We start from the raw sequence: 27897 nt of genomic DNA on the forward strand, positions 1-27897 counted from the left end.
GCAGAGCCAGCAGACACAGAGTGTGACCTGGTTTTCCTTTGCTTTCCAGAGCAAACAGCCATCTGGGACGCAGTGGCCAGCTACACCCAACAACAGCTCTTGCTACACAAGGTAGAGTGACACCCGCATCTTCCTTATCCCCCTAGAGAAGCTGGGGGGATCCCGTGGCCGTGGAGCTTGGGCTGCAGTTGCTCCTTCCCTCCTCAAAAAGCAGGGAACTCCCCACAAAATCCCCACTGAGAGACAAAACAGGGCTCGGGCAAGGGTGGTGTCACCTCTGCTAGGTAGTCTTCTACTGCAAGGCTGATCCGTTGTTGGAGAACCCTGGATGCCCTTGAGTGGCTTCTGCCCCCAAGTCCCGCTTTTTCCAAGGAGGAAAAGGAAGGAGAGGACTCGGCATCTCCTCCCCAAAGCTCTCCCCACTGTCCCAGCTGGTGCCTCCAAAGAGCGGGAGGTGGCAGGGTCCGAGGTACCATCCCTGGGTGGAGCCATCCCCCAGCTCTTCCCTCTTCACCCTTCACGCCCTTCTTCTCTGCTCCAGGGGGTACGAATTCCCACCCTCGGCTCCTTTGACGTGGTCCCCGCACAGAAGCAGGTTGGGACAGAGATTGTCACTATCCAGAAGACTGTCTTTCGCCTGTCCAGGATCCTCAGAGACATCCACAACCTCATGGACAACGAGGATGACCTGTCTGGTAGGACAACAACTGCATGGTGTGGGTGAAGATGGGAGTTATCACATCCCTTTGCGAAAAGCAAACTGGCCCCTCTGCGAAGCTGGTCCGCAAACAGGACACGCGCAGTAAGAATCCCTCGGGGAGGGCTGCAGGGTGAGCGCCTCCATCCCTCTCGTGTGGTTTTTCCAGACAATAAGGTGTTGGCGCCTGTGAAATATGCCAAGGTGGCCACGGATGCCCACGTGTCCCGGTGCAAAGTGGAGGGATGCATCCTAGGCACCATGTCCCTCCTGTCTCACTGCCTGGCGAAGGGGAAGAGCATTGCACTTGTCCTGAGAGATGTTGGGGTGCTCCTCATTGAAGACAGGATGGTGCAAATGAGATTCTACTATGATTTCCTGGAAGAGATATCTGGGAAGACAAACCTCAGAATGGCTGCACTCATAGTGAGTGTTTTGGATTCCCTGTGGCTCCAGCGGCTCATGCCGCCCTGAACTCCTCCGTGATTGAGTGTCATGGTCACGTCGAGGATGTCCTGGCATCTCCGTGTTCCTCCATTGCAGTTTCCCCAGCTGCTGGACATGGTGGTGTCCCGGATGGTACCTGTTTCTTCCCTGACTCGCACCAGCCGTGTCATCATCTTTCCTGAGTGAGTCCTTCCCCCAAGTGACCACGGGGGTCCTGCTGTGGTTCTGCCCTGTTGTCATTCCTGCAAACGATGGGATGGAGGAAGGATTTGAGGACACCGGGACACCTTTCCTGGGCGACCCCATTTCCTGGGATGCTCCCTGGGGATGGGGAATGGATGATTTGTGGGGGGAAAAAACACCTTTTACAATGGTGCCAAGCTCTGGCTGGGAGCAGAGCAAAAAGGGCTGGTGGTGCCTTTGGTCATGCCACTGTCACCTCTTTGTCACCAGGTTTGAACTGGAGTTTGTGCCCAAATCTCAGTCCAGGCACCCTCTCAAGGTCTTGAGGCGTGCCCTTGGTGAGGACATGTGGAAGAAAGAAGAGGATTTGCCACCCATCAGGCAACACACAAAAGGTAAGGCAGTTCCCGGCTCTTTTCCGTAGCATGGGCAAGCGGCTTCCGGTAGGAAAATCCACAGCAATGATGGTCAAATGCTTGCACCAAAGCTTCGTGCCACATTGGCACGGCCTCTTCTCCCAAGCTTGGCTTTGGGAGTGGGCCAGGATGCTCGGATTCTTGGGAATGACTTAACATTCCCTCTCCAAAAGAGGCTTGCCTACATCACCCACCTCCCCTTTTTCCAAACCCTGGCGCTACCAGTGCCTTCGCCGAGGAGCCCGGTGAGCGCTGGTTGCTGGGGAAAAGGAACTTGGTGCACGCTCAAGGCGTCAAGTTCTACCACCTGAGACTTTGTAGACCCTTCATGGCGGGCCACTGATCCAACGGGCACGCTGCCTCGACTCCACACATGCACTCATGCAGATATTTTCCCTTTTTGCTCAACCCTAGGATCCCCCAAGCAGAATCTCAGGCAGGATCTTGATAGATTAATTTATTACAGCCGGCATAACCCGTACCGCTTCAAGGAGGACTTGCGTTTCTTAGAAACGAGGGGAGGAATATTGCACGTAGTTTTGACTTGCTCGGGATTTATCAGAGCCTGTCCTTCTCTCGGTGTAAACCTCCTTCCAAGCCAGCCATAACTTGGTGGGAGATGCACGGTGTCTGCTAGTACAGCCTGTATGCAGACAGCTCCTAGGACACATCTTTAGTTTTACTGGCCAACACCGAGTAATCCATGTCCCGAATGAGAGCAGATTTCCCTGCTAATTCTACACCTTTTATTTCCAAGAACCCTTGAAAAAATAGTAGGGGAATAAGCAAATCCCCAGAGCGATGGAGCACAGGTTAATCATCATCCTTTCCACGTGAAAGCAGACAGGGGTTCACCCGCTTTCCTCAAGCCTTATGCTGATAAAAGCAGCTGTCTCGAGGCCTCCTTTTGTCCAAGTAGGGAAAAATGTGGGTGTAAATCCAAAGATTTTAGCTTTCACAGCTTGCAGCCAAGGCTTCCCAGCTGCTAACGCCAAGTTATGCTAAGTGATTCATATCACCTTTGCTGGTATTGGGGAGGCAGTGGATAGAGCAGAACGGCTGCCTTGGATGTTTTGGGATGAGATGTGAGCACCGCTCCATGTCCCTGGGACTGGGAGCATCACGGTGATGCTCTTCTTGACGAGGTTTCTCCTTCCCATTTGCAGCGGGACTTCCTGAAGTGCCTTTGCCTGCTGATTCCAGCTCGGTTACTAACAAACAGGAGGAAGTCCACAATAAGGCGGCGATGAATAAGAGGACGAAGCGCCAGGCTAGGTGAGTCTGGGGGCTCAGGACTGAGCATCTGCATCGGGTTACTTGCCGACCCGGTGAGAGCCCCAAACCCTCACTGGGTTCATCACTGCCTGACAGCAGCACAGGGCAGTGCGATGGGGCTAGGGGAGCCCCCATTTCAAAGGGGGGGGGGGTGTCCTCCTCCCCTTCATGAGAGCACAGGTGTGGCCTGGGGACATGGGGACAGCTGTGTGTCAGCTGAGGGTGCCGGCTTGGGGAGGGCATTTCCCCTCCTGAGCTGCCGGAGGCTGCGCCAAGAGGCACATGGCTTGCAGGGCAGGATGTAGCCCCGAAGCCATCATGGCCTCGGGCAAAGTCCTTGTGTTATGTCCTTCCAGGCAGCTGCCAGGGATCCCCGGGGCCGTGTCTGGAAAAAAGTTGCTGGTGAGCGGCCAATCCAAAGGCAAACCTGCAGCCAAAGGCCAAGCAGCAAAGCCGAACCAAACACAAGCAGCAAGACTGCAGAGGCACAAGCAAAGACAAGGAGAAAAAATATACCCTGTTGGAAGCAAATTCAACACTGAAACAAATTCATCAATGAGCCCGGAAGCCTGGATGCCCAAGGAGCTCACCTACAAGGTCATGACTCCGCTGCCAACAAGAGACGAGGCAACACAATTAGTACAATCAAGACCTGAAAGGTTCCGGTCGGTGCTGAAAGACCCACGGTATACAGTCTTAGCGGGATCCCCCATGCTCCCGGCACCATAATAAGAGAATGCCTGCTTTCTAAATTTCAAAACAAGTCTTGGAAAGTTCACTCGACCAATCTTTGGGTAACAAAGATGGACATGAAAGCAAGTGACGCACACGCAGTGGTGATCCCAGCCACCAGCATGCTGTTTAATGACCTGGGAGAAGGCTGCAGTGACTCTCTCAGAAGTCAAGGTTTTCAGTGCTGTTTCTGTATTTGATACCCAAGGGATGGTTTCCCTCGGCAAGCGTTTCTGTGCAGGCATGTGCACGGTCTGTGACACAGGCCACGCAGGGGTACAAAAGTGGGCGTAGGGTGGTTGTTCCCACACTCTGGAGGAGCATCTCTGGGGTGAACACAGGGAAGAGCTTCCTACACGGCTGTTGCCACAAAGCAGTGACCCGCTAGCATAAGGCAAAACAAGATGGACTTCTGGGATGGGATGAAGCCCATCTTCGTGATGCCCAGCATCACCCTCAGAGGTACAAGCACCCACAGCCACTACAGGAGTGTTTTCAGGACTGAGAGTTGTGGCGTTGTGGGGGTGGGACGCAGGCAGAGCCAGCAGACAGAGAGTGTGACCTGGTTTTCCTTTGCTTTCCAGAGCAAACAGCCATCTGGGACGCAGTGGCCAGCTACACCCAACAACAGCTCTTGCTACACAAGGTAGAGTGACACCCGCATCTTCCTCATCCCCCTAGAGAAGCTGGGGGGATCCCGTGGCCATGGAGCTTGGGCTGCAGTTGCTCCTTCCCTCCTCAAAAAGCAGGGAACTCCCCACAAAATCCCCACTGAGAGACAAAACAGGGCTCGGGCAAGGGTGGTGTCACCTCTGCTAGGTAGTCTTCTACTGCAAGGCTGATCCGTTGTTGGAGAACCCTGGATGCCCTTGAGTGGCTTCTGCCCCCAAGTCCCGCTTTTTCCAAGGAGGAAAAGGAAGGAGAGGACTCGGCATCTCCTCCCCAAAGCTCTCCCCACTGTCCCAGCTGGTGCCTCCAAAGAGCGGGAGGTGGCAGGGTCCGAGGTACCATCCCTGGGTGGAGCCATCCCCCAGCTCTTCCCTCTTCACCCTTCACGCCCTTCTTCTCTGCTCCAGGGGGTAGGAATTCCCACCCTCGGCTCCTTTGACGTGGTCCCCGCACAGAAGCAGGTTGGGACAGAGATTGTCACTATCCAGAAGCCTGTCTTTCTCCTGTCCAGGATCCTCAGAGACATCCACAACCTCATGGACAACGAGGATGACCTGTCTGGTAGGACAACAACTGCATGGTGTGGGTGAAGATGGGAGTTATCACATCCCTTGGCGAGAAGCAAACTGGCCCCTCTGCGAAGCTGGTCCGCAAACAGGACACGCGCAGTAAGAATCCCTCGGGGAGGGCTGCAGGGTGAGCGCCTCCATCCCTCTCGTGTGGTTTTTCCAGACAATAAGGTGTTGGCGCCTGTGAAATATGCCAAGGTGGCCACGGATGCCCACGTGTCCCGGTGCAAAGTGGAGGGATGCATCCTAGGCACCATGTCCCTCCTGTCTCACTGCCTGGCGAAGGGGAAGAGCATTGCACTTGTCCTGAGAGATGTTGGGGTGCTCCTCATTGAAGACAGGATGGTGCAAATGAGATTCTACTATGATTTCCTGGAAGAGATATCTGGGAAGACAAACCTCAGAATGGCTGCGTTCATAGTGAGTGTTTTGGATTCCCTGTAGCTCCAGCGGCTCATGCCGCCCTGAACTCCTCCGTGATTGAGTGTCATGGTCACGTCGAGGATGTCCTGGCATCTCCGTGTTCCTCCATTGCAGTTTCCCCAGCTGCTGGACATGGTGGTGTCCCGGATGGTACCTGTTTCTTCCCTGACTCGCACCAGCCGTGTCATCATCTTTCCTGAGTGAGTCCTTTCCCCAAGTGACCACGGGGGTCCTGCTGTGGCTCTGCCCTGTTGTCATTCCTGCAAACGATGGGATGGAGGAAGGATCTGAGGACACCGGGACACCTTTCCTGGGCGACCCCATTTCCTGGGATGCTCCCTGGGGATGGGGAATGGATGATTTGTGGGGGGAAAAAACACCTTTTACAATGGTGCCAAGCTCTGGCTGGGAGCAGAGCAAAAAGGGCTGGTGGTGCCTTTGGTCATGCCACTGTCACCTCTTTGTCACCAGGTTTGAACTGGAGTTTGTGCCCAAATCTCAGTCCAGGCACCCTCTCAAGGTCTTGAGGCGTGCCCTTGGTGAGGACATGTGGAAGAAAGAAGAGGATTTGCCACCCATCAGGCAACACACAAAAGGTAAGGCAGTTCCCGGCTCTTTTCCGTAGCATGGGCAAGCGGCTTCCGGTAGGAAAATCCACAGCAATGATGGTCAAATGCTTGCACCAAAGCTTCGTGCCACATTGGCACGGCCTCTTCTCCCAAGCTTGGCTTTGGGAGTGGGCCAGGATGCTCAGATTCTTGGGAATGACTTAACATTCCCTCTCCAAAAGAGGCTTGCCTACATCACCCACCTCCCCTTTTTCCAAACCCCGGCGCTACCAGTGCCTTCGCCGAGGAGCCCGGTGAGCGCTGGTTGCTGGGGAAAAGGAACTTGGTGCACGCTCAAGGCGTCAAGTTCTACCACCTGAGACTTTGTAGACCCTTCATGGCGGGCCACTGATCCAACGGGCACGCTGCCTCGACTCCACACATGCACTCATGCAGATATTTTCCCTTTTTGCTCAACCCTAGGATCCCCCAAGCAGAATCTCAGGCAGGATCTTGATAGATTAATTTATTACAGCCGGCATAACCCGTACCGCTTCAAGGAGGACTTGTGTTTCTTAGAAACGAGGGGAGGAATATTGCACGTAGTTTTGACTTGCTCGGGATTTATCAGAGCCTGTCCTTCTCTCGGTGTAAACCTCCTTCCAAGCCAGCCATAACTTGGTGGGAGATGCACGGTGTCTGCTAGTACAGCCTGTAAGCAGACAGCTCCTAGGACACATCTTTAGTTTTACTGGCCAGCACCGAGTAATCCATGTCCCGAATGAGAGCAGATTTCCCTGCTAATTCTACACCTTTTATTTCCAAGAACCCTTGAAAAAATAGTAGGGGAATAAGCAAATCCCCAGAGCGATGGAGCACAGGTTAATCATCATCCTTTCCACGTGAAAGCAGACAGGGGTTCACCCGCTTTCCTCAAGCCTTATGCTGATAAAAGCAGCTGTCTCGAGGCCTCCTTTTGTCCAAGTAGGGAAAAATGTGGGTGTAAATCCAAAGATTTTAGCTTTCACAGCTTGCAGCCAAGGCTTCCCAGCTGCTAACGCCAAGTTATGCTAAGTGATTCATATCACCTTTGCTGGTATTGGGGAGGCAGTGGATAGAGCAGAACGGCTGCCTTGGATGTTTTGGGATGAGATGTGAGCACCGCTCCATGTCCCTGGGACTGGGAGCATCACGGTGATGCTCTTCTTGACGAGGTTTCTCCTTCCCATTTGCAGCGGGACTTCCTGAAGTGCCTTTGCCTGCTGATTCCAGCTCGGTTACTAACAAACAGGAGGAAGTCCACAATAAGGCGGCGATGAATAAGAGGACGAAGTGCCAGGCTAGGTGAGTCTGGGGGCTCAGGACTGAGCATCTGCATCGGGTTACTTGCCGACCCGGTGAGAGCCCCAAACCCTCACTGGGTTCATCACTGCCTGACAGCAGCACAGGGCAGTGCGATGGGGCTAGGGGAGCCCCCATTTCAAAGGGGGGGGGGGTGTGTCCTCCTCCCCTTCATGAGAGCACAGGTGTGGCCTGGGGACATGGGGACAGCTGTGTGTCAGCTGAGGGTGCCGGCTTGGGGAGGGCATTTCCCCTCCTGAGCTGCCGGAGGCTGCGCCAAGAGGCACATGGCTTGCAGGGCAGGATGTAGCCCCGAAGCCATCATGGCCTCGGGCAAAGTCCTTGTGTTATGTCCTTCCAGGCAGCTGCCAGGGATCCCCGGGGCCGTGTCTGGAAAAAAGTTGCTGGTGAGCGGCCAATCCAAAGGCAAACCTGCAGCCAAAGGCCAAGCAGCAAAGCCGAACCAAACACAAGCAGCAAGACTGCAGAGGCACAAGCAAAGACAAGGAGAAAAAATATACCCTGTTGGAAGCAAATTCAACACTGAAACAAATTCATCAATGAGCCCGGAAGCCTGGATGCCCAAGGAGCTCACCTACAAGGTCATGACTCCGCTGCCAACAAGAGACGAGGCAGCACAATTAGTACAATCAAGACCTGAAAGGTTCCGGTCGGTGCTGAAAGACCCACGGTATACAGTCTTAGCGGGATCCCCCATGCTCCCGGCACCGTAATAAGAGAATGCCTGCTTTCTAAATTTCAAAACAAGTCTTGGAAAGTTCACTCGACCAATCTTTGGGTAACAAAGATGGACATGAAAGCAAGTGACGCACACGCAGTGGTGATCCCAGCCACCAGCATGCTGTTTAATGACCTGGCAGAAGGCTGCAGTGACTCTCTCAGAAGTCAAGGTTTTCAGTGCTGTTTCTGTATTTGATACCCAAGGGATGGTTTCCCTCGGCAAGCGTTTCTGTGCAGGCATGTGCACGGTCTGTGACACAGGCCACGCAGGGGTACAAAAGTGGGCGTAGGGTGGTTGTTCCCACACTCTGGAGGAGCATCTCTGGGGTGAACACAGGGAAGAGCTTCCTACACGGCTGTTGCCACAAAGCAGTGACCCGCTAGCATAAGGCAAAACAAGATGGACTTCTGGGATGGGATGAAGCCCATCTTCATGATGCCCAGCATCACCCCCAGAGGTACAAGCACCCACAGCCACTACAGGAGTGTTGTCAGGACTGAGAGTTGTGGCGTTGTGGGGGTGGGACGCAGGCAGAGCCAGCAGACACAGAGTGTGACCTGGTTTTCCTTTGCTTTCCAGAGCAAACAGCCATCTGGGACGCAGTGGCCAGCTACACCCAACAACAGCTCTTGCTACACAAGGTAGAGTGACACCCGCATCTTCCTCATCCCCCTAGAGAAGCTGGGGGGATCCCGTGGCCATGGAGCTTGGGCTGCAGTTGCTCCTTCCCTCCTCAAAAAGCAGGGAACTCCCCACAAAATCCCCACTGAGAGACAAAACAGGGCTCGGGCAAGGGTGGTGTCACCTCTGCTAGGTAGTCTTCTACTGCAAGGCTGATCCGTTGTTGGAGAACCCTGGATGCCCTTGAGTGGCTTCTGCCCCCAAGTCCCGCTTTTTCCAAGGAGGAAAAGGAAGGAGAGGACTCGGCATCTCCTCCCCAAAGCTCTCCCCACTGTCCCAGCTGATGCCTCCAAAGAGCGGGAGGTGGCAGGGTCCGAGGTACCATCCCTGGGTGGAGCCATCCCCCAGCTCTTCCCTCTTCACCCTTCACGCCCTTCTTCTCTGCTCCAGGGGGTACGAATTCCCACCCTCGGCTCCTTTGACGTGGTCCCCGCACAGAAGCAGGTTGGGACAGAGATTGTCACTATCCAGAAGCCTGTCTTTCTCCTGTCCAGGATCCTCAGAGACATCCACAACCTCATGGACAACGAGGATGACCTGTCTGGTAGGACAACAACTGCATGGTGTGGGTGAAGATGGGAGTTATCACATCCCTTGGCGAGAAGCAAACTGGCCCCTCTGCGAAGCTGGTCCGCAAACAGGACACGCGCAGTAAGAATCCCTCGGGGAGGGCTGCAGGGTGAGCGCCTCCATCCCTCTCGTGTGGTTTTTCCAGACAATAAGGTGTTGGCGCCTGTGAAATATGCCAAGGTGGCCACGGATGCCCACGTGTCCCGGTGCAAAGTGGAGGGATGCATCCTAGGCACCATGTCCCTCCTGTCTCACTGCCTGGCGAAGGGGAAGAGCATTGCACTTGTCCTGAGAGATGTTGGGGTGCTCCTCATTGAAGACAGGATGGTGCAAATGAGATTCTACTATGATTTCCTGGAAGAGATATCTGGGAAGACAAACCTCAGAATGGCTGCACTCATAGTGAGTGTTTTGGATTCCCTGTGGCTCCAGCGGCTCATGCCGCCCTGAACTCCTCCGTGATTGAGTGTCATGGTCACGTCGAGGATGTCCTGGCATCTCCGTGTTCCTCCATTGCAGTTTCCCCAGCTGCTGGACATGGTGGTGTCCCGGATGGTACCTGTTTCTTCCCTGACTCGCACCAGCCGTGTCATCATCTTTCCTGAGTGAGTCCTTCCCCCAAGTGACCACGGGGGTCCTGCTGTGGCTCTGCCCTGTTGTCATTCCTGCAAACGATGGGATGGAGGAAGGATTTGAGGACACCGGGACACCTTTCCTGGGCGACCCCATTTCCTGGGATGCTCCCTGGGGATGGGGAATGGATGATTTGTGGGGGGAAAAAACACCTTTTACAATGGTGCCAAGCTCTGGCTGGGAGCAGAGCAAAAAGGGCTGGTGGTGCCTTTGGTCATGCCACTGTCACCTCTTTGTCACCAGGTTTGAACTGGAGTTTGTGCCCAAATCTCAGTCCAGGCACCCTCTCAAGGTCTTGAGGCGTGCCCTTGGTGAGGACATGTGGAAGAAAGAAGAGGATTTGCCACCCATCAGGCAACACACAAAAGGTAAGGCAGTTCCCGGCTCTTTTCCGTAGCATGGGCAAGCGGCTTCCGGTAGGAAAATCCACAGCAATGATGGTCAAATGCTTGCACCAAAGCTTCGTGCCACATTGGCACGGCCTCTTCTCCCAAGCTTGGCTTTGGGAGTGGGCCAGGATGCTCGGATTCTTGGGAATGACTTAACATTCCCTCTCCAAAAGAGGCTTGCCTACATCACCCACCTCCCCTTTTTCCAAACCCCGGCGCTACCAGTGCCTTCGCCGAGGAGCCCGGTGAGCGCTGGTTGCTGGGGAAAAGGAACTTGGTGCACGCTCAAGGCGTCAAGTTCTACCACCTGAGACTTTGTAGACCCTTCATGGCGGGCCACTGATCCAACGGGCACGCTGCCTCGACTCCACACATGCACTCATGCAGATATTTTCCCTTTTTGCTCAACCCTAGGATCCCCCAAGCAGAATCTCAGGCAGGATCTTGATAGATTAATTTATTACAGCCGGCATAACCCGTACCGCTTCAAGGAGGACTTGCGTTTCTTAGAAACGAGGGGAGGAATATTGCACGTAGTTTTGACTTGCTCGGGATTTATCAGAGCCTGTCCTTCTCTCGGTGTAAACCTCCTTCCAAGCCAGCCATAACTTGGTGGGAGATGCACGGTGTCTGCTAGTACAGCCTGTATGCAGACAGCTCCTAGGACACATCTTTAGTTTTACTGGCCAGCACCGAGTAATCCATGTCCCGAATGAGAGCAGATTTGCCTGCTAATTCTACACCTTTTATTTCCAAGAACCCTTGAAAAAATAGTAGGGGAATAAGCAAATCCCCAGAGCGATGGAGCACAGGTTAATCATCATCCTTTCCACGTGAAAGCAGACAGGGGTTCACCCGCTTTCCTCAAGCCTTATGCTGATAAAAGCAGCTGTCTCGAGGCCTCCTTTTGTCCAAGTAGGGAAAAATGTGGGTGTAAATCCAACGATTTTAGCTTTCACAGCTTGCAGCCAAGGCTTCCCAGCTGCTAACGCCAAGTTATGCTAAGTGATTCATATCACCTTTGCTGGTATTGGGGAGGCAGTGGATAGAGCAGAACGGCTGCCTTGGATGTTTTGGGATGAGACGTGAGCACCGCTCCATGTCCCTGGGACTGGGAGCATCACGGTGATGCTCTTCTTGACGAGGTTTCTCCTTCCCATTTGCAGCGGGACTTCCTGAAGTGCCTTTGCCTGCTGATTCCAGCTCGGTTACTAACAAACAGGAGGAAGTCCACAATAAGGCGGCGATGAATAAGAGGACGAAGCGCCAGGCTAGGTGAGTCTGGGGGCTCAGGACTGAGCATCTGCATCGGGTTACTTGCCGACCCGGTGAGAGCCCCAAACCCTCACTGGGTTCATCACTGCCTGACAGCAGCACAGGGCAGTGCGATGGGGCTAGGGGAGCCCCCATTTCAAAGGGGGGGGGGGGTGTCCTCCTCCCCTTCATGAGAGCACAGGTGTGGCCTGGGGACATGGGGACAGCTGTGTGTCAGCTGAGGGTGCCGGCTTGGGGAGGGCATTTCCCCTCCTGAGCTGCCGGAGGCTGCGCCAAGAGGCACATGGCTTGCAGGGCAGGATGTAGCCCCGAAGCCATCATGGCCTCGGGCAAAGTCCTTGTGTTATGTCCTTCCAGGCAGCTGCCAGGGATCCCCGGGGCCGTGTCTGGAAAAAAGTTGCTGGTGAGCGGCCAATCCAAAGGCAAACCTGCAGCCAAAGGCCAAGCAGCAAAGCCGAACCAAACACAAGCAGCAAGACTGCAGAGGCACAAGCAAAGACAAGGAGAAAAAATATACCCTGTTGGAAGCAAATTCAACACTGAAACAAATTCATCAATGAGCCCGGAAGCCTGGATGCCCAAGGAGATCACCTACAAGGTCATGACTCCGCTGCCAACAAGAGACGAGGCAGCACAATTACTACAATCAAGACCTGAAAGGTTCTGGTCGGTGCTGAAAGACCCACAGTATACAGTCTTAGCGGGATACAACTTCACAATTCCCCACGTGATGCCCTATATGTTTTAAGGGTCTGGGCTGACACAACACCACGCGTTTGAAGACCAGACTGGTGATCTCCAGGATGGAGCGATCAGGGTTTGGAGGTGCTCAGAGCACCCACCGAGGTGGCAGAAAGGTCTACATGCGGACAAAGAGCTTCCAGAACATGGCGGTACTGTTCGAGAAGAGCCTCTCTTCTTTTGCAGAAATCTCTCCGTCTTCAGGATGCAGGGAGCTGTGAAAAGAGACAAACAAAACGGCAAAGCTGTGAAATAGCACTGAGTTTTTTCATTGTTCGCAACAACCGTTCACCTCTGTGATAAGAAAGGAGCAACAGACCTCAGTGCCCTTGGGGTGACCTTGCAAGCTGGAAAGCCCCTGGCTCACGGACAAGGGGGTGACGGTGCCCTGAAAAGGGCTGAGGAAAACGGTCACCTATTTTTTTTTTTTTTTACGCGTGGTCAAAGCTGCTTTTGAGCTCTTTGACCTTCGTGTCCCCAGTGAGCCCCTCACTTCCCCACCGCCACCCAGAGTCACTTGAATTTGGGGTGCTGCGGTTAAAATTTATTACATTGATTACTGCTTCTGAAAAAGCCTTTGTTTTTAATCAGGGCTCGCTTCACTTGGGAGCTCAGGGAGCTCAAGGACAACTAATGAGTAGGTGGGTTTTGTCCTGAGACCCCCAAACAAGCAAGATGTGAGCAGGAACATCCAGACAATACAGTGTGCAGCTGTGTCATGGCGGTAACTCTGTCGCGCCTGGCCAACGTCCTGGCATGTGTGAACTTTGCAGATCGTGACACAGCGCACACCTGCACTTTGCATAATATTAAACATTATACATACAGCAGGTGTGTAAACTATTTTTGTTTTTCACCGACTATAAAGGTGGGCATGCTGCGAGACGGGGCAGAACCCTCACATATGGGTAGACGCGCTGCACAGGAATTTTTTCACCATTCCTGAGAGACTCCTGGCACCAGCTGCAACGGGACTCCCAGCCAAAGGTGTGGGGGGGGCTGGCCAATGTTTAGGCAGGAATCAGTGAAGGATCCTATTCTTAGTCTCGTTAACACTTTGCAGGACTGATTTGATGCTTTGCTGCTCTTGCTCTTTGATCACATCGTGCATAATAAATAGTACTGTTTCCTTCTATCACATTGCCTGATATTTCCCCTTTTTATATTGTAATATAATAGGAATATAATAAAATAACCTGCATTTATTCTTACATTGGATTTGGAATTCATTTTGGCTGAGTATTCAGTCCGTCGGAAAAAGGGCAAGATGTGGGCCCAGGGGTTCTGCCTGTGCAGGGGTACGGGTCTCCTCGCATCTGTGTTGTGGAGGGTGGACGGTGAGTGCTGCAGTGAGCAGAGCCGAGGCTGTGCCCTCGTTGGGCCAGATGAGCCAAGAGCTTCGGGAACTGGCCCAGCACCCTCCTGCTCCCCAAGCCCATCACCCTGATCCTCCTGCAAGAGCTTGAGGCGGCCCCAGCATGGTACGGCTCGGGGGGGTGATGACAGACCTCCCCCGTGGACAGCATCAAGGATCTCCTGTTTATCGCTGGAGTACAGCACAGGGATAAAGATGGAGTCAGAGCGCAATCGGCCGGGTCACCATGGCAGCAAATGCAGGAATTTCCCAGTACTGGGCTGTTCTGCACACCGGGACATGCAGGCACAAGGGGGGCAGCAGGCAGGGAGCTGGGCACGTGACTCGCTGACCGTAAAAACGAGGGGACGGACCATGAGAGAGTCTTTTGCCTCGACAAAGATTTGAACCCTAAAAACAAAGCTTTGGGCCCTAGAAGAGGGGTTACACCCGTAACAATGGGGGTTTGAGCACCCAAGCGGCTTTGTGCCCTACAGGTGAGGGTTTCAAGGCTAAAAATGAAACTCTGGGCCCTAAAAGAGGCTTTGGTAACAAAAAGAGAGGGGGTTTGGCCCAGCATGTGAGCCTTTGGCCCACATTAAAATAAAGAGTGCGCAAAGTCAGCATGCGTGCTGGGCACGACTTATCCCCCGTGCATCCAGGGCTGGAAATAAAGACCGCCTGCTTTCGAACACTCAAAACCCGAGTATTAAAGAGATTTATCTCTGATTTTTTTGGTATCAAACAGGTTATTTCTCCCCCTGGGCACGCCGCGTCACCTCCAGCAGCCATGGCGGCCCTTGTGCTCAGGTGGTTGTGGCGGGAGAGGCGTCCCTGCAGCGTCCTGGCATTTTGTCACTTGTATTTATCGCTGCGGTTCATTTGGGGCCCTTTGCTGCTGGTTTGGAGCAGCTTTGCTTCAGGGAGCGCAACTTCCTGAGGACTGAGGGGCGCGGCCGGGTGCTTGGCGGACTTCTGGCCCATCGAGGGTGCGCTCCGGACGACTGAGGGGAGCTTCCGGTGCGCTGGAGGACTTCCGGCCCATCGAGGGTGCGCTCCGGACGACTGAGGGGAGCTTCCGGTGCGCTGGAGGACTTCCGGCGCATAGAGCGGCACGCCCGCTGTCGCGGGGGGCGCCGGTGTCGCTCGTGGCCGCTGCGGCAGCCGGCCTCGGCCTCGGCCTCGCTCCGTGCCCGAGAGGCCGCTGGGGGTGACAAGATCCCCCGGGAACCTCCCCCCCCCCCCCCCCCCCCCCCCTCCGGGCGGGGCCGGGCCGGGCAGTGGGGCCGGGCCGGGCAGTGGGGCCGGGCCGGGCAGCGGGGCCGTGGCAGGCGGCGGCGGGGAGGCCCTGGGGCTGTTACTGGCGGTCGGGAGCGGAGGGGAGGAGGGGGGGGCAGGAGGAGGCGGCGGCGGCGGCGACGCTCTGAGCGGGACCGAGGCCAAAGGTAGGTGGGTGCGCCCCCTCCTCTTCTCTTAATGCCCTTCTTTCTTTTTCTTCTTCCTTTTGCGCTTTCTTTCTGCATTTCGATTTTTTTGTGTGTGTCTTTAGCTTCTCTTTTTCTTTATTTTTCTTTCGCTTTTTTTTTTTTTACTTTTCGCCTCAGTTCCATGGCCTTCCTCTCTTCCCTATGTAGATGTGTGGGTGCACATAGGTACCGGTTTATATCTGCGTTTCCCTGATGAGTGCGGTGGCGTGTCCTTGGAAAAGGAAGGACGGGAGGGAGGGAGGCCGGCGCCCAGGGAAGGCCGATCCTCACTCATCGTCATTATTTCGCTGTTTATTCATGTCTCGTCTGGGCTGCAGCCTTCGGTCAAACACTGTGGCTGGTAAACGTGCCGGGGACGTTAATGACCCCCAATAAGCATCTAAACGTTGACAAAAATTCGATTAAACTGCAGCGTATGCTGATGTAATTTGCATCGGCTTTACTCTCGCTCCCCTCGGAAGTAATTCGTGCTTGTTTGGGCGTTTATTTCCATCCCCCCAAACCATGTGCATTTAAATTGGGCTGGTCACGACGTTCTCTTCGCTTTCTAATTTTATTTTCAATCTCAATCTTAATATTATTAACTCTGGTTGAGAACCGTTGCCACCATTTTCTTAATATTTGACTGTGTCCGTTATTGAATTACTCAGTTTTATTTCTTTTTATTTAAAAATCTAAAGCTTCGATTAATATCTGGGTTACAAGCAGGAGCTGCAGTGAACTTAGAGCTGCGTTAGAATTGTAGTTATTAAGCACACCGACTTCACTTCCCAAATCTTTATTTTCATTTTAAAATCTAAAACTTTCTTATTTTTCTTGGAAAATTATTTACTTCAGGAGCAAATAATCACCTTGTACTTTCCTTGGGAGTCATTAACACCCGCAGTTATATATAACACAGCGGCTATATTTCGAATTAGACTCTCCGCTAGTTTTCTGTCTTGAAAAAAGGATTGCTAATTTTTTGGAATTTATCTAGAATTCCAAATGCTAATTAAGGACTAATTACTGTCCTCACCGTCCCTGTCCCCCCCCCAGTTTGTTGAGTCATGGCAACAATGAAATTTTGTTGTGACTCATCCCTAAATTTCCTTTGTTGGTTCGTACCCTTGGTGTTGTAATCGTCGCTTTACCACTGAGTGGGATTAACTAACGCCTGTGATTTGTTTTTTTTAATACTAACTAGAGTTGTTTCTCTATCGATGTTAATCCTGATTAGCCCTTTATTATTTATGTTTTGCCACTGGTGATTTTATAACCTAAAATAATGTAAAATAATATAAATCGTGAGGAGTCGCTGCCTGTAAAGTTTTGTGTGGTGCCTTGAGTCTGGCTACTGCTTACCCCTAAAGACTCCTCTGTTATTTAAGTGTATATCCTAGGCGCGTTAAAGTGAATAACAAAGAGTAAAAATTAAGATTTACAGTATGTATCTCTTCTCTATTATATAGATAAATAAAGAGCAGGGACGTCGGAATTCCCAGGAAAAATGCAGTGTGCCCAGAGGTCGGAGAAGCACCCCAGCGCGTCTCGTTCTCTACAGGATTTCGCACTTTGACCATGCCAGCCTGTGTTTTTTATTTTCTGGGAATCAAATTCCCCGAGGAAGGAAGGAACGAAGCATTGTGGGTGCAGCAGGTAAGACGGCAGCACCAAACAGATGTGGAGCCAGCTACCAGAGACACCGATGCGCTCCTTCGCTGCAGTGTTGCACCCACAACCTCTCCAGGTCCGTAATTAAACTTAATTTGGCTGCGTGGAACACAAACCTGTTTTTTAAAGAGGTAAATAATTTAGGATTCTACAAAATGACGAGGGAAGGTGGTTTGTTAAATGTGGTACCACCAAAAATTTTCTGTCTGAAAAAGAAAATGCGCTGCTGTTGCTGGTTGCATCCATCAGGACCGTGCGTGCCACGGGGTAGGTTCAATCCCATAAAAGTCCTTCTCTGCTTTATTCCCAGCCGCGGGGCGAGTTATTCCCTGGAAATCACCCCTGGCAGATCCCAGGCACCGTGGTTTCTCCCTGCAGCCCCCATAACAGATAATAAATGTGTCCCGAAGGGTGGAAAGTGCGACGGGGGGTGAAAAAATTACTAAAAAAATAAAAAAGACGCGTGGCAGCCGCATCAAGCGCTGTGACTCGCACCCCAGCGGAGAAACAAAGTGGCTTGGGGGGAGGTTGGGGTGCTCGGGGCAGAGTGCAGCCCCCCTGCCTTGGGGAATCTGGAGAAGGTTTGGGGCAGCTGCAGAGCAAAAAGAGTCCTGGGAGAGGAGGGTGTCATGGGGGAGCATGTAGGGAGCCCCCGGGTGCCGGCAGCCCCTTGCTGTGGGCGCTGTGCTGGAGGGAGGTGGCCAGGGGCGGCCATGGTGCTGTGGGATGAGGGGTGTGAGGTGCTTGGATCTTGGCAGGGGGTCCTGGGGTGGGGTGGGGTAAGGAGGTAGGGGGGACAGCCCATTCCTGTGCCACCCACCCATCTGGGTGGGCCTGGGGGACCCTTGGGGTAGGCACAGACACCACCTTGTGCCTTGATGGGTGGAGGCCCCCCCTCCATGGAGGGTGCTGAGGCTGGGGGGTCGTTGGGCTGCTGTGTGTGTGTGTGCGCTCCCCCCCAGCCCCCTGCTGGCCCCGTTAGGCTTTAGGGGTAACACGTTGCCTGTCACCTGCCTTGCGCTGCCAGCAGACCCCAGCTCCGCTGGCTAGTGCCCCCTGCCCCCCCCCCCCCCAGCAATTTCTCTCCCCAGGGGACAAAGGGTCCCTGCATGGACCCTGGCACCTGTGGCCCCGCAGCAGAAGCAAGCCAAGGAGACGCTGCGGCAGGTACCAGGATGGGAGTGGGCTCCACACTCATCCCCGCGAGCTGGGGGGATTGGCACCCACCTCCCCTCCTGAGCACCATGTCCCCCAGCAGGTGACGGGCGGGAGGTTGAGGATCAGGAGCATGAGCCGGGGCACAGTAGTGGCACCAATGCCTGTGAGATGTGCGGCAAGAGCTTCCGGCTCCGCTCCAACCTGCTGACCCACTGCTGTGGCCACCAGGGCCAGCGGCCCTATGCCTGCCCTGAGTGCGGGTGCCGCTTCGGGCACAGCTCCCACCTCCTCACCCACCAACGGCTTCACACCGGTGAGCGGCCCTACCCCTGCCGCGACTGCGGCCGCAGCTTCAATGTCAACTCGGACCTGGTGAAGCACCGGCGGATGCACACAGGTGAGCGGCCGTACCTGTGCCCTGAGTGTGGGCGGCGTTTTGGCAGCAGCTCCAACCTCACCCGCCACCAGCGCCTTCACACCGGCGAGCGCCCTTACCACTGCCCCGACTGCAGCGAGAGTTTTCGGGACTGTTCAGCACTCACCATCCACCGGCGCGCTCACATGGGCGAGCGGCCCTACCCCTGCCCAGCATGCGGCAAAGCCTTTGCCGACAGCTCGCTGCTGGCCAAGCACCAACGCACCCACTGTGCCGACAAATCCTTCGCTTGCCCCGACTGCGGGAAGAGCTTTTCCACCAATTCCTACCTCCTCCGGCACCGGCGGACACACTTAGCAGAGAAACCGTATCGCTGCGGGGAGTGTGGGCGGGGGTACAGCCAGCTCACCCACCTCAGCACCCACCAGTGGGTGCACAGTGGCGAGCGGCCCTACAGCTGCTGCGAGTGCAGCAAGAGCTTCACCACCAGCTCAGCGCTCACCAAACACAAGCGTATCCACACTGGCGAGCGCCCCTACATCTGCCCCGACTGCGGCAAGAGCTTCAGCCAGAGCTCCAACGTCATCACCCACTGGCAGCTGCAGCACGGCAAGTCCCTCTGATGCCCCGTGCCCTGCCACCCCCTTCGCCCCTACTACCACCAGCCCCCTCCCCACTGTTTCTCTTAATTAAATCTGCGGCAGAGGCCACCAAAGTGCCTGGAGTTGGCAGGGGTGTCACCCCCCAGGGGCTTTGCTGAGTGGTGGTTGTACCCCCCCAGCCCCCCCCCCCCCCCCCCCCATCAGCCCCCTCCCCACCATTTTTTTAAAATAAAATCTGCAGCAGAGACCACCGGTATGCCTGGAGTTGGGGTGTGATGCGGGGTGAAGCGTTGCCCCTGGGGCCTTTGCCGAGCAGTGGCTGTGGCCCACCATCCCCCCCCCCAGCCAGGCACTGTGGTGAGGGGGTGGCAGCCATCATTCTGCGGGCGGGACACACAGGAACGAGGCAGGGGGGTCGTCCCAAAAAGTGGCTGTTGCACAACGCAGGTATGAATTTGGGGGATGTGCGGCTCCTTTGAACTGGCAGGGACACTGGTGGGGTGTGCTGGGGTCCCCTGGTTGCCCCAGAGAGTGCACCCAGCACCCCCGGTGTTCCTGGAGGCCTGGGCCCCACACAGGATGGGAGGTGGGCTAGCAGGGTGCCCCCCATGCCAGATAAATCCCTGAGGATGTGGAGCTGGCGCTGGCTGTAGCCAGTGGGACTCCCACTGAAAGGGGAAGGGGAGAACAGGGTGCTCCCCTCTCACTGTCACCCCGAGGGGGCTGGGACTGGCCCAGCAAGGGGGGAGACAGGGATGGGGACAGGCTGGGGTACTGGGACGGGAGTGGGATGCAGGAGGGACCAGGAGACTGGGATGGTATGGAGGTGGTGAGGGTGCTAGGGGTGGGACTGGGATGGGGGTGCAGGAGGGGACAGAGATAGGTTGGGAACTGGGGTGGAACTGGGACCAGGATGGGACTGGAATGCAGGAGGGGACTAGCATGAGACTGGGACTGGGATGGGTGTGCAGGAGCTGATGGGACTGGAACCAGAATGGAAATGCAGGAGGGGACTGGGATGGGGGTGCTGTGCGGGGCAGTACTGGGATGGCACTGTTAGGCAGGAGGGACTGGGAGACTGCGATAGGATAGGGGTGCTGCAGGGGACAGGGCTGGGGCGGGGGTGGAGGAGGAACCAGGAAGGGACTGGGATGCAGCAGGGGCCAGGGGTGGGGCAGGGATGGCATTGGGACCAGCAAGGGGGTGCAGGAGGGGAAAGGGATGGGACTAGGACTGGGATGGGGATGCAGAAGGGGACAGGGAGTGGGATGGGGCTGCAGGAGTGGGTGCGGATGGCACAGGGATGGGGATGGCGGTGGCATTGGGAGCAGGACTGGGATGCAGGACGAGACTGGGATGGGATTGGGACTGGGATTGGGGTGCAGGGACTGGCCGGGAATGGCACTGGGACTGCGATGTGGTTGCAGGGGGGGGATTGGGATGCAGGAGGAATGGGGATGGGGCAGGGATGGGATTGGGACCAGGATGGGAGTGCAGGAGGGGACAGGGATGGGGTGGGGATGCAGGAGGGGTGGGGATGTGTAGGAGAAGGCCTCAAGGACAAGAGTCCAAGTAGTGATAGCCTGATGAACAGAGACTTGTTAGAACTTGTAGGGCACAAGCCCTGGGAGCAAAGGAAAAAGCTAACTGCAGACCCCTGAGCCGTCACAGTTGAGGAGGCAACCAGCCGGACAGAGAAACAAGTAGCCAGATAAGGGAACGGATGGCGCCGATACGTAATCAAGAAAGCTGCGTAGAAAGAAACTCCCTAACCTTGGAATAGAAATTATTGCTATATCAAGATAAACTAGTAAGTTCCTATTGTTCTAACGGTGTGCCTTAAATATCAACCAATCAGTGTTTTTTACGCTTAAGATTTAACCAATCAGTGTGTAATATGTAGAAGGTAGAAACGTATATAATTGTAAGAAAATCACTAATAAAGGGACAACTTGCTTGCATCAAGCTGCGTCCCGTCTCTTCATTCGCTGCAAATTGGTGACCCCGACGTGAAGCGTTTAAGGATCTAACGTGAAGGGCTCTCGAATCGCCTATCTGAGCGACATGCAGCGACGTGAAGCCCATCTTCATGATGCCCAGCATCACCCCCAGAGGTACAAGCACCCACAGCCACTACAGGAGTGTTGTCAGGACTGAGAGTTGTGGCGTTGTGGGGGTGGGACGCAGGCAGAGCCAGCAGACAGAGAGTGTGACCTGGTTTTCCTTTGCTTTCCAGAGCAAACAGCCATCTGGGACGCAGTGACCAGCTACATCCAACAACAGCTCTTGCTACACAAGGTAGAGTGACACCCGCATCTTCCTCATCCCCCTAGAGAAGCTGGGGGGATCCCGTGGCCGTGGAGCTTGGGCTGCAGTTGCTCCTTCCCTCCTCAAAAAGCAGGGAACTCCCCACAAAATCCCCACTGAGAGAGAAAACAGGGCTCGGGCAAGGGTGGTGTCACCTCTGCTAGGTAGTCTTCTACTGCAAGGCTGATCCGTTGTTGGAGAACCCTGGATGCCCTTGAGTGGCTTCTGCCCCCAAGTCCCGCTTTTTCCAAGGAGGAAAAGGAAGGGGAGGACTCGGCATCTCCTCCCCAAAGCTCTCCCCACTGTCCCAGCTGGTGCCTCCAAAGTGCGGGAGGTGGCAGGGTCCGAGGTACCATCCCTGGGTGGAGCCATCCCCCAGCTCTTCCCTCTTCACCCTTCACGCCCTTCTTCTCTGCTCCAGGGGGTACGAATTCCCACCCTCGGCTCCTTTGACGTGGTCCCCGCACAGAAGCAGGTTGGGACAGAGATTGTCACTATCCAGAAGCCTGTCTTTCGCCTGTCCAGGATCCTCAGAGACATCCACAACCTCATGGACAACGAGGATGACCTGTCTGGTAGGACAACAACTGCATGGTGTGGGTGAAGATGGGAGTTACCACATCCCTTGGCGAGAAGCAAACTGGCCCCTCTGCGAAGCTGGTCCGCAAACAGGACACGCGCAGTAAGAATCCCTCGGGGAGGGCTGCAGGGTGAGCGCCTCCATCCCTCTCGTGTGGTTTTTCCAGACAATAAGGTGTTGGCGCCTGTGAAATATGCCAAGGTGGCCACGGATGCCCACGTGTCCCGGTGCAAAGTGGAGGGATGCATCCTAGGCACCATGTCCCTCCTGTCTCACTGCCTGGCGAAGGGGAAGAGCATTGCACTTGTCCTGAGAGATGTTGGGGTGCTCCTCATTGAAGACAGGATGGTGCAAATGAGATTCTACTATGATTTCCTGGAAGAGATATCTGGGAAGACAAACCTCAGAATGGCTGCGTTCATAGTGAGTGTTTTGGATTCCCTGTGGCTCCAGCGGCTCATGCTGCCCTGAACTCCTCCGTGATTGAGTGTCATGGTCACGTCGAGGATGTCCTGGCATCTCCGTGTTCCTCCATTGCAGTTTCCCCAGCTGCTGGACATGGTGGTGTCCCGGATGGTACCTGTTTCTTCCCTGACTCGCACCAGCCGTGTCATCATCTTTCCTGAGTGAGTCCTTTCCCCAAGTGACCACGGGGGTCCTGCTGTGGCTCTGCCCTGCTGTCATTCCTGCAAACGATGGGATGGAGGAAGGATTTGAGGACACCGGGACACCTTTCCTGGGCGACCCCATTTCCTGGGATGCTCCCTGGGGATGGGGAATGGATGATTTGTGGGGGGAAAAAAACACCTTTTACAATGGTGCCAAGCTCTGGCTGGGAGCAGAGCAAAAAGGGCTGGTGGTGCCTTTGGTCATGCCACTGTCACCTCTTTGTTACCAGGTTTGAACTGGAGTTTGTGCCCAAATCTCAGTCCAGGCACCCTCTCAAGGTCTTGAGGCGTGCCCTTGGTGAGGACATGTGGAAGAAAGAAGAGGATTTGCCACCCATCAGGCAACACACAAAAGGTAAGGCAGTTCCCGGCTCTTTTCCGTAGCATGGGCAAGCGGCTTCCGGTAGGAAAATCCACAGCAATGATGGTCAAATGCTTGCACCAAAGCTTCGTGCCACATTGGCACGGCCTCTTCTCCCAAGCTTGGCTTTGGGAGTGGGCCAGGATGCTCGGATTCTTGGAAATGACCTAACATTCCCTCTCCAAAAGAGGCTTGCCTACATCACCCACCTCCCCTTTTTCCAAACCCCGGCGCTACCAGTGCCTTCGCCGAGGAGCCCGGTGAGCGCTGGTTGCTGGGGAAAAGGAACTTGGTGCACGCTCAAGGCGTCAAGTTCTACCACCTGAGACTTTGTAGACCCTTCATGGCGGGCCACTGATCCAACGGGCACGCTGCCTCGACTCCACACATGCACTCATGCAGATATTTTCCCTTTTTGCTCAACCCTAGGATCCCCCAAGCAGAATCTCAGGCAGGATCTTGATAGATTAATTTATTACAGCCGGCATAACCCGTACCGCTTCAAGGAGGACTTGCGTTTCTTAGAAACGAGGGGAGGAATATTGCACGTAGTTTTGACTTGCTCGGGATTTATCAGAGCCTGTCCTTCTCTCGGTGTAAACCTCCTTCCAAGCCAGCCATAACTTGGTGGGAGATGCACGGTGTCTGCTAGTACAGCCTGTAAGCAGACAGCTCCTAGGACACATCTTTAGTTTTACTGGTCAGCACCGAGTAATCCATGTCCCGAATGAGAGCAGATTTCCCTGCTAATTCTACACCTTTTATTTCCAAGAACCCTTGAAAAAATAGTAGGGGAATAAGCAAATCCCCAGAGTGATGGAGCACAGGTTAATCATCATCCTTTCCACGTGAAAGCAGACAGGGGTTCACCCGCTTTCCTCAAGCCTTATGCTGATAAAAGCAGCTGTCTCGAGGCCTCCTTTTGTCCAAGTAGGGAAAAATGTGGGTGTAAATCCAAAGATTTTAGCTTTCACAGCTTGCAGCCAAGGCTTCCCAGCTGCTAACGCCAAGTTATGCTAAGTGATTCATATCACCTTTGCTGGTATTGGGGAGGCAGTGGATAGAGCAGAACGGCTGCCTTGGATGTTTTGGGATGAGATGTGAGCACCGCTCCATGTCCCTGGGACTGGGAGCATCACGGTGATGCTCTTCTTGACGAGGTTTCTCCTTCCCATTTGCAGCGGGACTTCCTGAAGTGCCTTTGCCTGCTGATTCCAGCTCGGTTACTAACAAACAGGAGGAAGTCCACAATAAGGCGGCGATGAATAAGAGGACGAAGCGCCAGGCTAGGTGAGTCTGGGGGCTCAGGACTGAGCATCTGCATCGGGTTATTTGCCGACCCGGTGAGAGCCCCAAACCCTCACTGGGTTCATCACTGCCTGACAGCAGCACAGGGCAGTGCGATGGGGCTAGGGGAGCCCCCATTTCAAAGGGGGGGGGGGGGGGTCCTCCTCCCCTTCATGAGAGCACAGGTGTGGCCTGGGGACATGGGGACAGCTGTGTGTCAGCTGAGGGTGCCGGCTTGGGGAGGGCATTTCCCCTCCTGAGCTGCCGGAGGCTGCGCCAAGAGGCACATGGCTTGCAGGGCAGGATGTAGCCCCGAAGCCATCATGGCCTCGGGCAAAGTCCTTGTGTTATGTCCTTCCAGGCAGCTGCCAGGGATCCCAGGGGCCGTGTCTGGAAAAAAGTTGCTGGTGAGCGGCCAATCCAAAGGCAAACCTGCAGCCAAAGGCCAAGCAGCAAAGCCGAACCAAACACAAGCAGCAAGACTGCAGAGGCACAAGCAAAGACAAGGAGAAAAAATATACCCTGTTGGAAGCAAATTCAACACTGAAACAAATTCATCAATGAGCCCGGAAGCCTGGATGCCCAAGGAGCTCACCTACAAGGTCATGACTCCGCTGCCAACAAGAGACGAGGCAGCACAATTAGTACAATCAAGACCTGAAAGGTTCCGGTTGGTGCTGAAAGACCCACGGTATACAGTCTTAGCGGGATCCCCCATGCTCCCGGCACCGTAATAAGAGAATGCCTGCTTTCTAAATTTCAAAACAAGTCTTGGAAAGTTCACTCGACCAATCTTTGGGTAACAAAGATGGACATGAAAGCAAGTGACGCACACGCAGTGGTGATCCCAGCCACCAGCATGCTGTTTAATGACCTGGGAGAAGGCTGCAGTGACTCTCTCAGAAGTCAAGGTTTTCAGTGCTGTTTCTGTATTTGATACCCAAGGGATGGTTTCCCTCGGCAAGCGTTTCTGTGCAGGCATGTGCACGGTCTGTGACACAGGCCACGCAGGGGTACAAAAGGGGGCGTAGGGTGGTTGTTCCCACACTCTGGAGGAGCATCTCTGGGGTGAACACAGGGAAGAGCTTCCTACACGGCTGTTGCCACAAAGCAGTGACCCGCTAGCATAAGGCAAAACAAGATGGACTTCTGGGATGGGATGAAGCCCATCTTCGTGATGCCCAGCATCACCCTCAGAGGTACAAGCACCCACAGCCACTACAGGAGTGTTGTCAGGACTGAGAGTTGTGGCGTTGTGGGGGTGGGACGCAGGCAGAGCCAGCAGACACAGAGTGTGACCTGGTTTTCCTTTGCTTTCCAGAGCAAACAGCCATCTGGGACGCAGTGGCCAGCTACATCCAACAACAGCTCTTGCTACACAAGGTAGAGTGACACCCGCATCTTCCTCATCCCCCTAGAGAAGCTGGGGGGATCCCGTGGCCATGGAGCTTGGGCTGCAGTTGCTCCTTCCCTCCTCAAAAAGCAGGGAACTCCCCACAAAATCCCCACTGAGAGACAAAACAGGGCTCGGGCAAGGGTGGTGTCACCTCTGCTAGGTAGTCTTCTACTGCAAGGCTGATCCGTTGTTGGAGAACCCTGGATGCCCTTGAGTGGCTTCTGCCCCCAAGTCCCGCTTTTTCCAAGGAGGAAAAGGAAGGAGAGGACTCGGCATCTCCTCCCCAAAGCTCTCCCCACTGTCCCAGCTGATGCCTCCAAAGAGCGGGAGGTGGCAGGGTCCGAGGTACCATCCCTGGGTGGAGCCATCCCCCAGCTCTTCCCTCTTCACCCTTCACGCCCTTCTTCTCTGCTCCAGGGGGTACGAATTCCCACCCTCGGCTCCTTTGACGTGGTCCCCGCACAGAAGCAGGTTGGGACAGAGATTGTCACTATCCAGAGGCCTGTGTTTCGCCTGTCCAGGACCCTCAGAGACATCCACAACCTCATGGACAACGAGGATGACCTGTCTGGTAGGACAACAACTGCATGGTGTGGGTGAAGATGGGAGTTATCACATCCCTTTGCGACAAGCAAACTGGCCCTCTGCGAAGCTGGTCCGCAAACAGGACACGCGCAGTAAGAATCCCTCGGGGAGGGCTGCAGGGTGAGCGCCTCCATCCCTCTCGTGTTGTTTTTCCAGACAATAAGGTGTTGGTGCCTGTGAAATATGCCAAGGTGGCCACGGATGCCCACGTGTCCCGGTGCAAAGTGGAGGGATGCATCCTAGGCACCATGTCCCTCCTGTCTCACTGCCTGGCGAAGGGGAAGAGCATTGCACTTGTCCTGAGAGATGTTGGGGTGCTCCTCATTGAAGACAGGATGGTGCAAATGAGATTCTACTATGATTTCCTGGAAGAGATATCTGGGAAGACAAACCTCAGAATGGCTGCGTTCATAGTGAGTGTTTTGGATTCCCTGTAGCTCCAGCGGCTCATGCCGCCCTGAACTCCTCCGTGATTGAGTGTCATGGTCACGTCGAGGATGTCCTGGCATCTCCGTGTTCCTCCATTGCAGTTTCCCCAGCTGCTGGACATGGTGGTGTCCCGGATGGTACCTGTTTCTTCCCTGACTCGCACCAGCCGTGTCATCATCTTTCCTGAGTGAGTCCTTCCCCCAAGTGACCACGGGGGTCCTGCTGTGGCTCTGCCCTGTTGTCATTCCTGCAAACGATGGGATGGAGGAAGGATTTGAGGACACCGGGACACCTTTCCTGGGCGACCCCATTTCCTGGGATGCTCCCTGGGGATGGGGAATGGATGATTTGTGGGGGAAAAAAACACCTTTTACAATGGTGCCAAGCTCTGGCTGGGAGCAGAGCAAAAAGGGCTGGTGGTGCCTTTGGTCATGCCACTGTCACCTCTTTGTCACCAGGTTTGAACTGGAGTTTGTGCCCAAATCTCAGTCCAGGCACCCTCTCAAGGTCTTGAGGCGTGCCCTTGGTGAGGACATGTGGAAGAAAGAAGAGGATTTGCCACCCATCAGGCAACACACAAAAGGTAAGGCAGTTCCCGGCTCTTTTCCGTAGCATGGGCAAGCGGCTTCCGGTAGGAAAATCCACAGCAATGATGGTCAAATGCTTGCACCAAAGCTTCGTGCCACATTGGCACGGCCTCTTCTCCCAAGCTTGGCTTTGGGAGTGGGCCAGGATGCTCGGATTCTTGGGAATGACTTAACATTCCCTCTCCAAAAGAGGCTTGCCTACATCACCCACCTCCCCTTTTTCCAAACCCCGGCGCTACCAGTGCCTTCGCCGAGGAGCCCGGTGAGCGCTGGTTGCTGGGGAAAAGGAACTTGGTGCACGCTCAAGGCGTCAAGTTCTACCACCTGAGACTTTGTAGACCCTTCATGGCGGGCCACTGATCCAACGGGCACGCTGCCTCGACTCCACACATGCACTCATGCAGATATTTTCCCTTTTTGCTCAACCCTAGGATCCCCCAAGCAGAATCTCAGGCAGGATCTTGATAGATTAATTTATTACAGCCGGCATAACCCGTACCGCTTCAAGGAGGACTTGCGTTTCTTAGAAACGAGGGGAGGAATATTGCACGTAGTTTTGACTTGCTCGGGATTTATCAGAGCCTGTCCTTCTCTCGGTGTAAACCTCCTTCCAAGCCAGCCATAACTTGGTGGGAGATGCACGGTGTCTGCTAGTACAGCCTGTAAGCAGACAGCTCCTAGGACACATCTTTAGTTTTACTGGCCAGCACCGAGTAATCCATGTCCCGAATGAGAG

General features: G+C 54.6%; 5 protein-coding genes across 9 annotated transcripts; all 5 read left to right on the forward strand.

Moving 5' to 3' along the window:
* The first annotated feature begins 86 nt into the window (after positions 1 to 86).
* On the forward strand, positions 87 to 3747 carry LOC130149720 (uncharacterized). The gene is made up of 6 exons (XM_056339674.1): positions 87 to 111; positions 542 to 695; positions 867 to 1326; positions 1598 to 1722; positions 2910 to 3018; positions 3375 to 3747. The coding sequence occupies exons 3-6, from the start codon at positions 1193 to 1195 to the stop codon at positions 3745 to 3747; spliced, it is 741 nt and encodes a 246-aa protein (XP_056195649.1). The 5' UTR covers positions 87 to 111; positions 542 to 695; positions 867 to 1192.
* An 866-nt stretch (positions 3748 to 4613) lies between these two features.
* Positions 4614 to 7307, forward strand: LOC130149724 (coiled-coil domain-containing protein 81-like). The gene is made up of 6 exons (XM_056339675.1): positions 4614 to 4754; positions 4827 to 4980; positions 5152 to 5408; positions 5526 to 5611; positions 5883 to 6007; positions 7195 to 7307. Exons 1-6 carry the CDS (start codon positions 4614 to 4616, stop codon positions 7305 to 7307), a joined length of 876 nt encoding a protein of 291 aa, XP_056195650.1.
* A 1483-nt stretch (positions 7308 to 8790) lies between these two features.
* Positions 8791 to 13542, forward strand: LOC130149589 (uncharacterized). Its single transcript, XM_056339405.1, has 5 exons — positions 8791 to 9267; positions 9439 to 9898; positions 10170 to 10294; positions 11482 to 11590; positions 11948 to 13542. Exons 2-5 carry the CDS (start codon positions 9765 to 9767, stop codon positions 12336 to 12338), a joined length of 759 nt encoding a protein of 252 aa, XP_056195380.1. The 5' UTR covers positions 8791 to 9267; positions 9439 to 9764; the 3' UTR covers positions 12339 to 13542.
* A 1449-nt stretch (positions 13543 to 14991) lies between these two features.
* On the forward strand, positions 14992 to 24996 carry LOC130149566 (uncharacterized). 4 transcript variants are annotated; one of them, XM_056339349.1, is made up of 10 exons: positions 14992 to 15134; positions 16624 to 16901; positions 18081 to 18968; positions 21198 to 21259; positions 21690 to 21843; positions 22015 to 22271; positions 22389 to 22474; positions 22747 to 22871; positions 24059 to 24167; positions 24526 to 24996. In XM_056339349.1, the coding sequence occupies exons 2-10, from the start codon at positions 16733 to 16735 to the stop codon at positions 24896 to 24898; spliced, it is 2223 nt and encodes a 740-aa protein (XP_056195324.1). In that variant the 5' UTR covers positions 14992 to 15134; positions 16624 to 16732; the 3' UTR covers positions 24899 to 24996. The 4 variants fall into 4 exon arrangements, with proteins under 4 accessions (XP_056195324.1, XP_056195323.1, XP_056195326.1 ...); XM_056339348.1 differs by having other exon boundaries at positions 14992 to 15130; XM_056339351.1 differs by lacking the exon at positions 14992 to 15134 and adding an exon at positions 17901 to 17992 and having other exon boundaries at positions 16762 to 17092; positions 18084 to 18968.
* Positions 24973 to 26180, forward strand: LOC130149609 (coiled-coil domain-containing protein 81-like). 2 transcript variants are annotated; one of them, XM_056339440.1, is made up of 3 exons: positions 24973 to 25075; positions 25486 to 25547; positions 25978 to 26180. In XM_056339440.1, exons 1-3 carry the CDS (start codon positions 24973 to 24975, stop codon positions 26158 to 26160), a joined length of 348 nt encoding a protein of 115 aa, XP_056195415.1. In that variant the 3' UTR covers positions 26161 to 26180. The 2 variants fall into 2 exon arrangements, with proteins under 2 accessions (XP_056195415.1, XP_056195417.1); XM_056339442.1 differs by lacking the exon at positions 24973 to 25075 and adding an exon at positions 25153 to 25363.
* The last annotated feature ends 1717 nt before the right edge of the window (positions 26181 to 27897 follow it).

This window comes from Falco biarmicus, chromosome 5 (genome assembly GCF_023638135.1).
Source record: "Falco biarmicus isolate bFalBia1 chromosome 5, bFalBia1.pri, whole genome shotgun sequence".
Taxonomy (NCBI): Eukaryota; Metazoa; Chordata; class Aves; order Falconiformes; family Falconidae; genus Falco; species Falco biarmicus.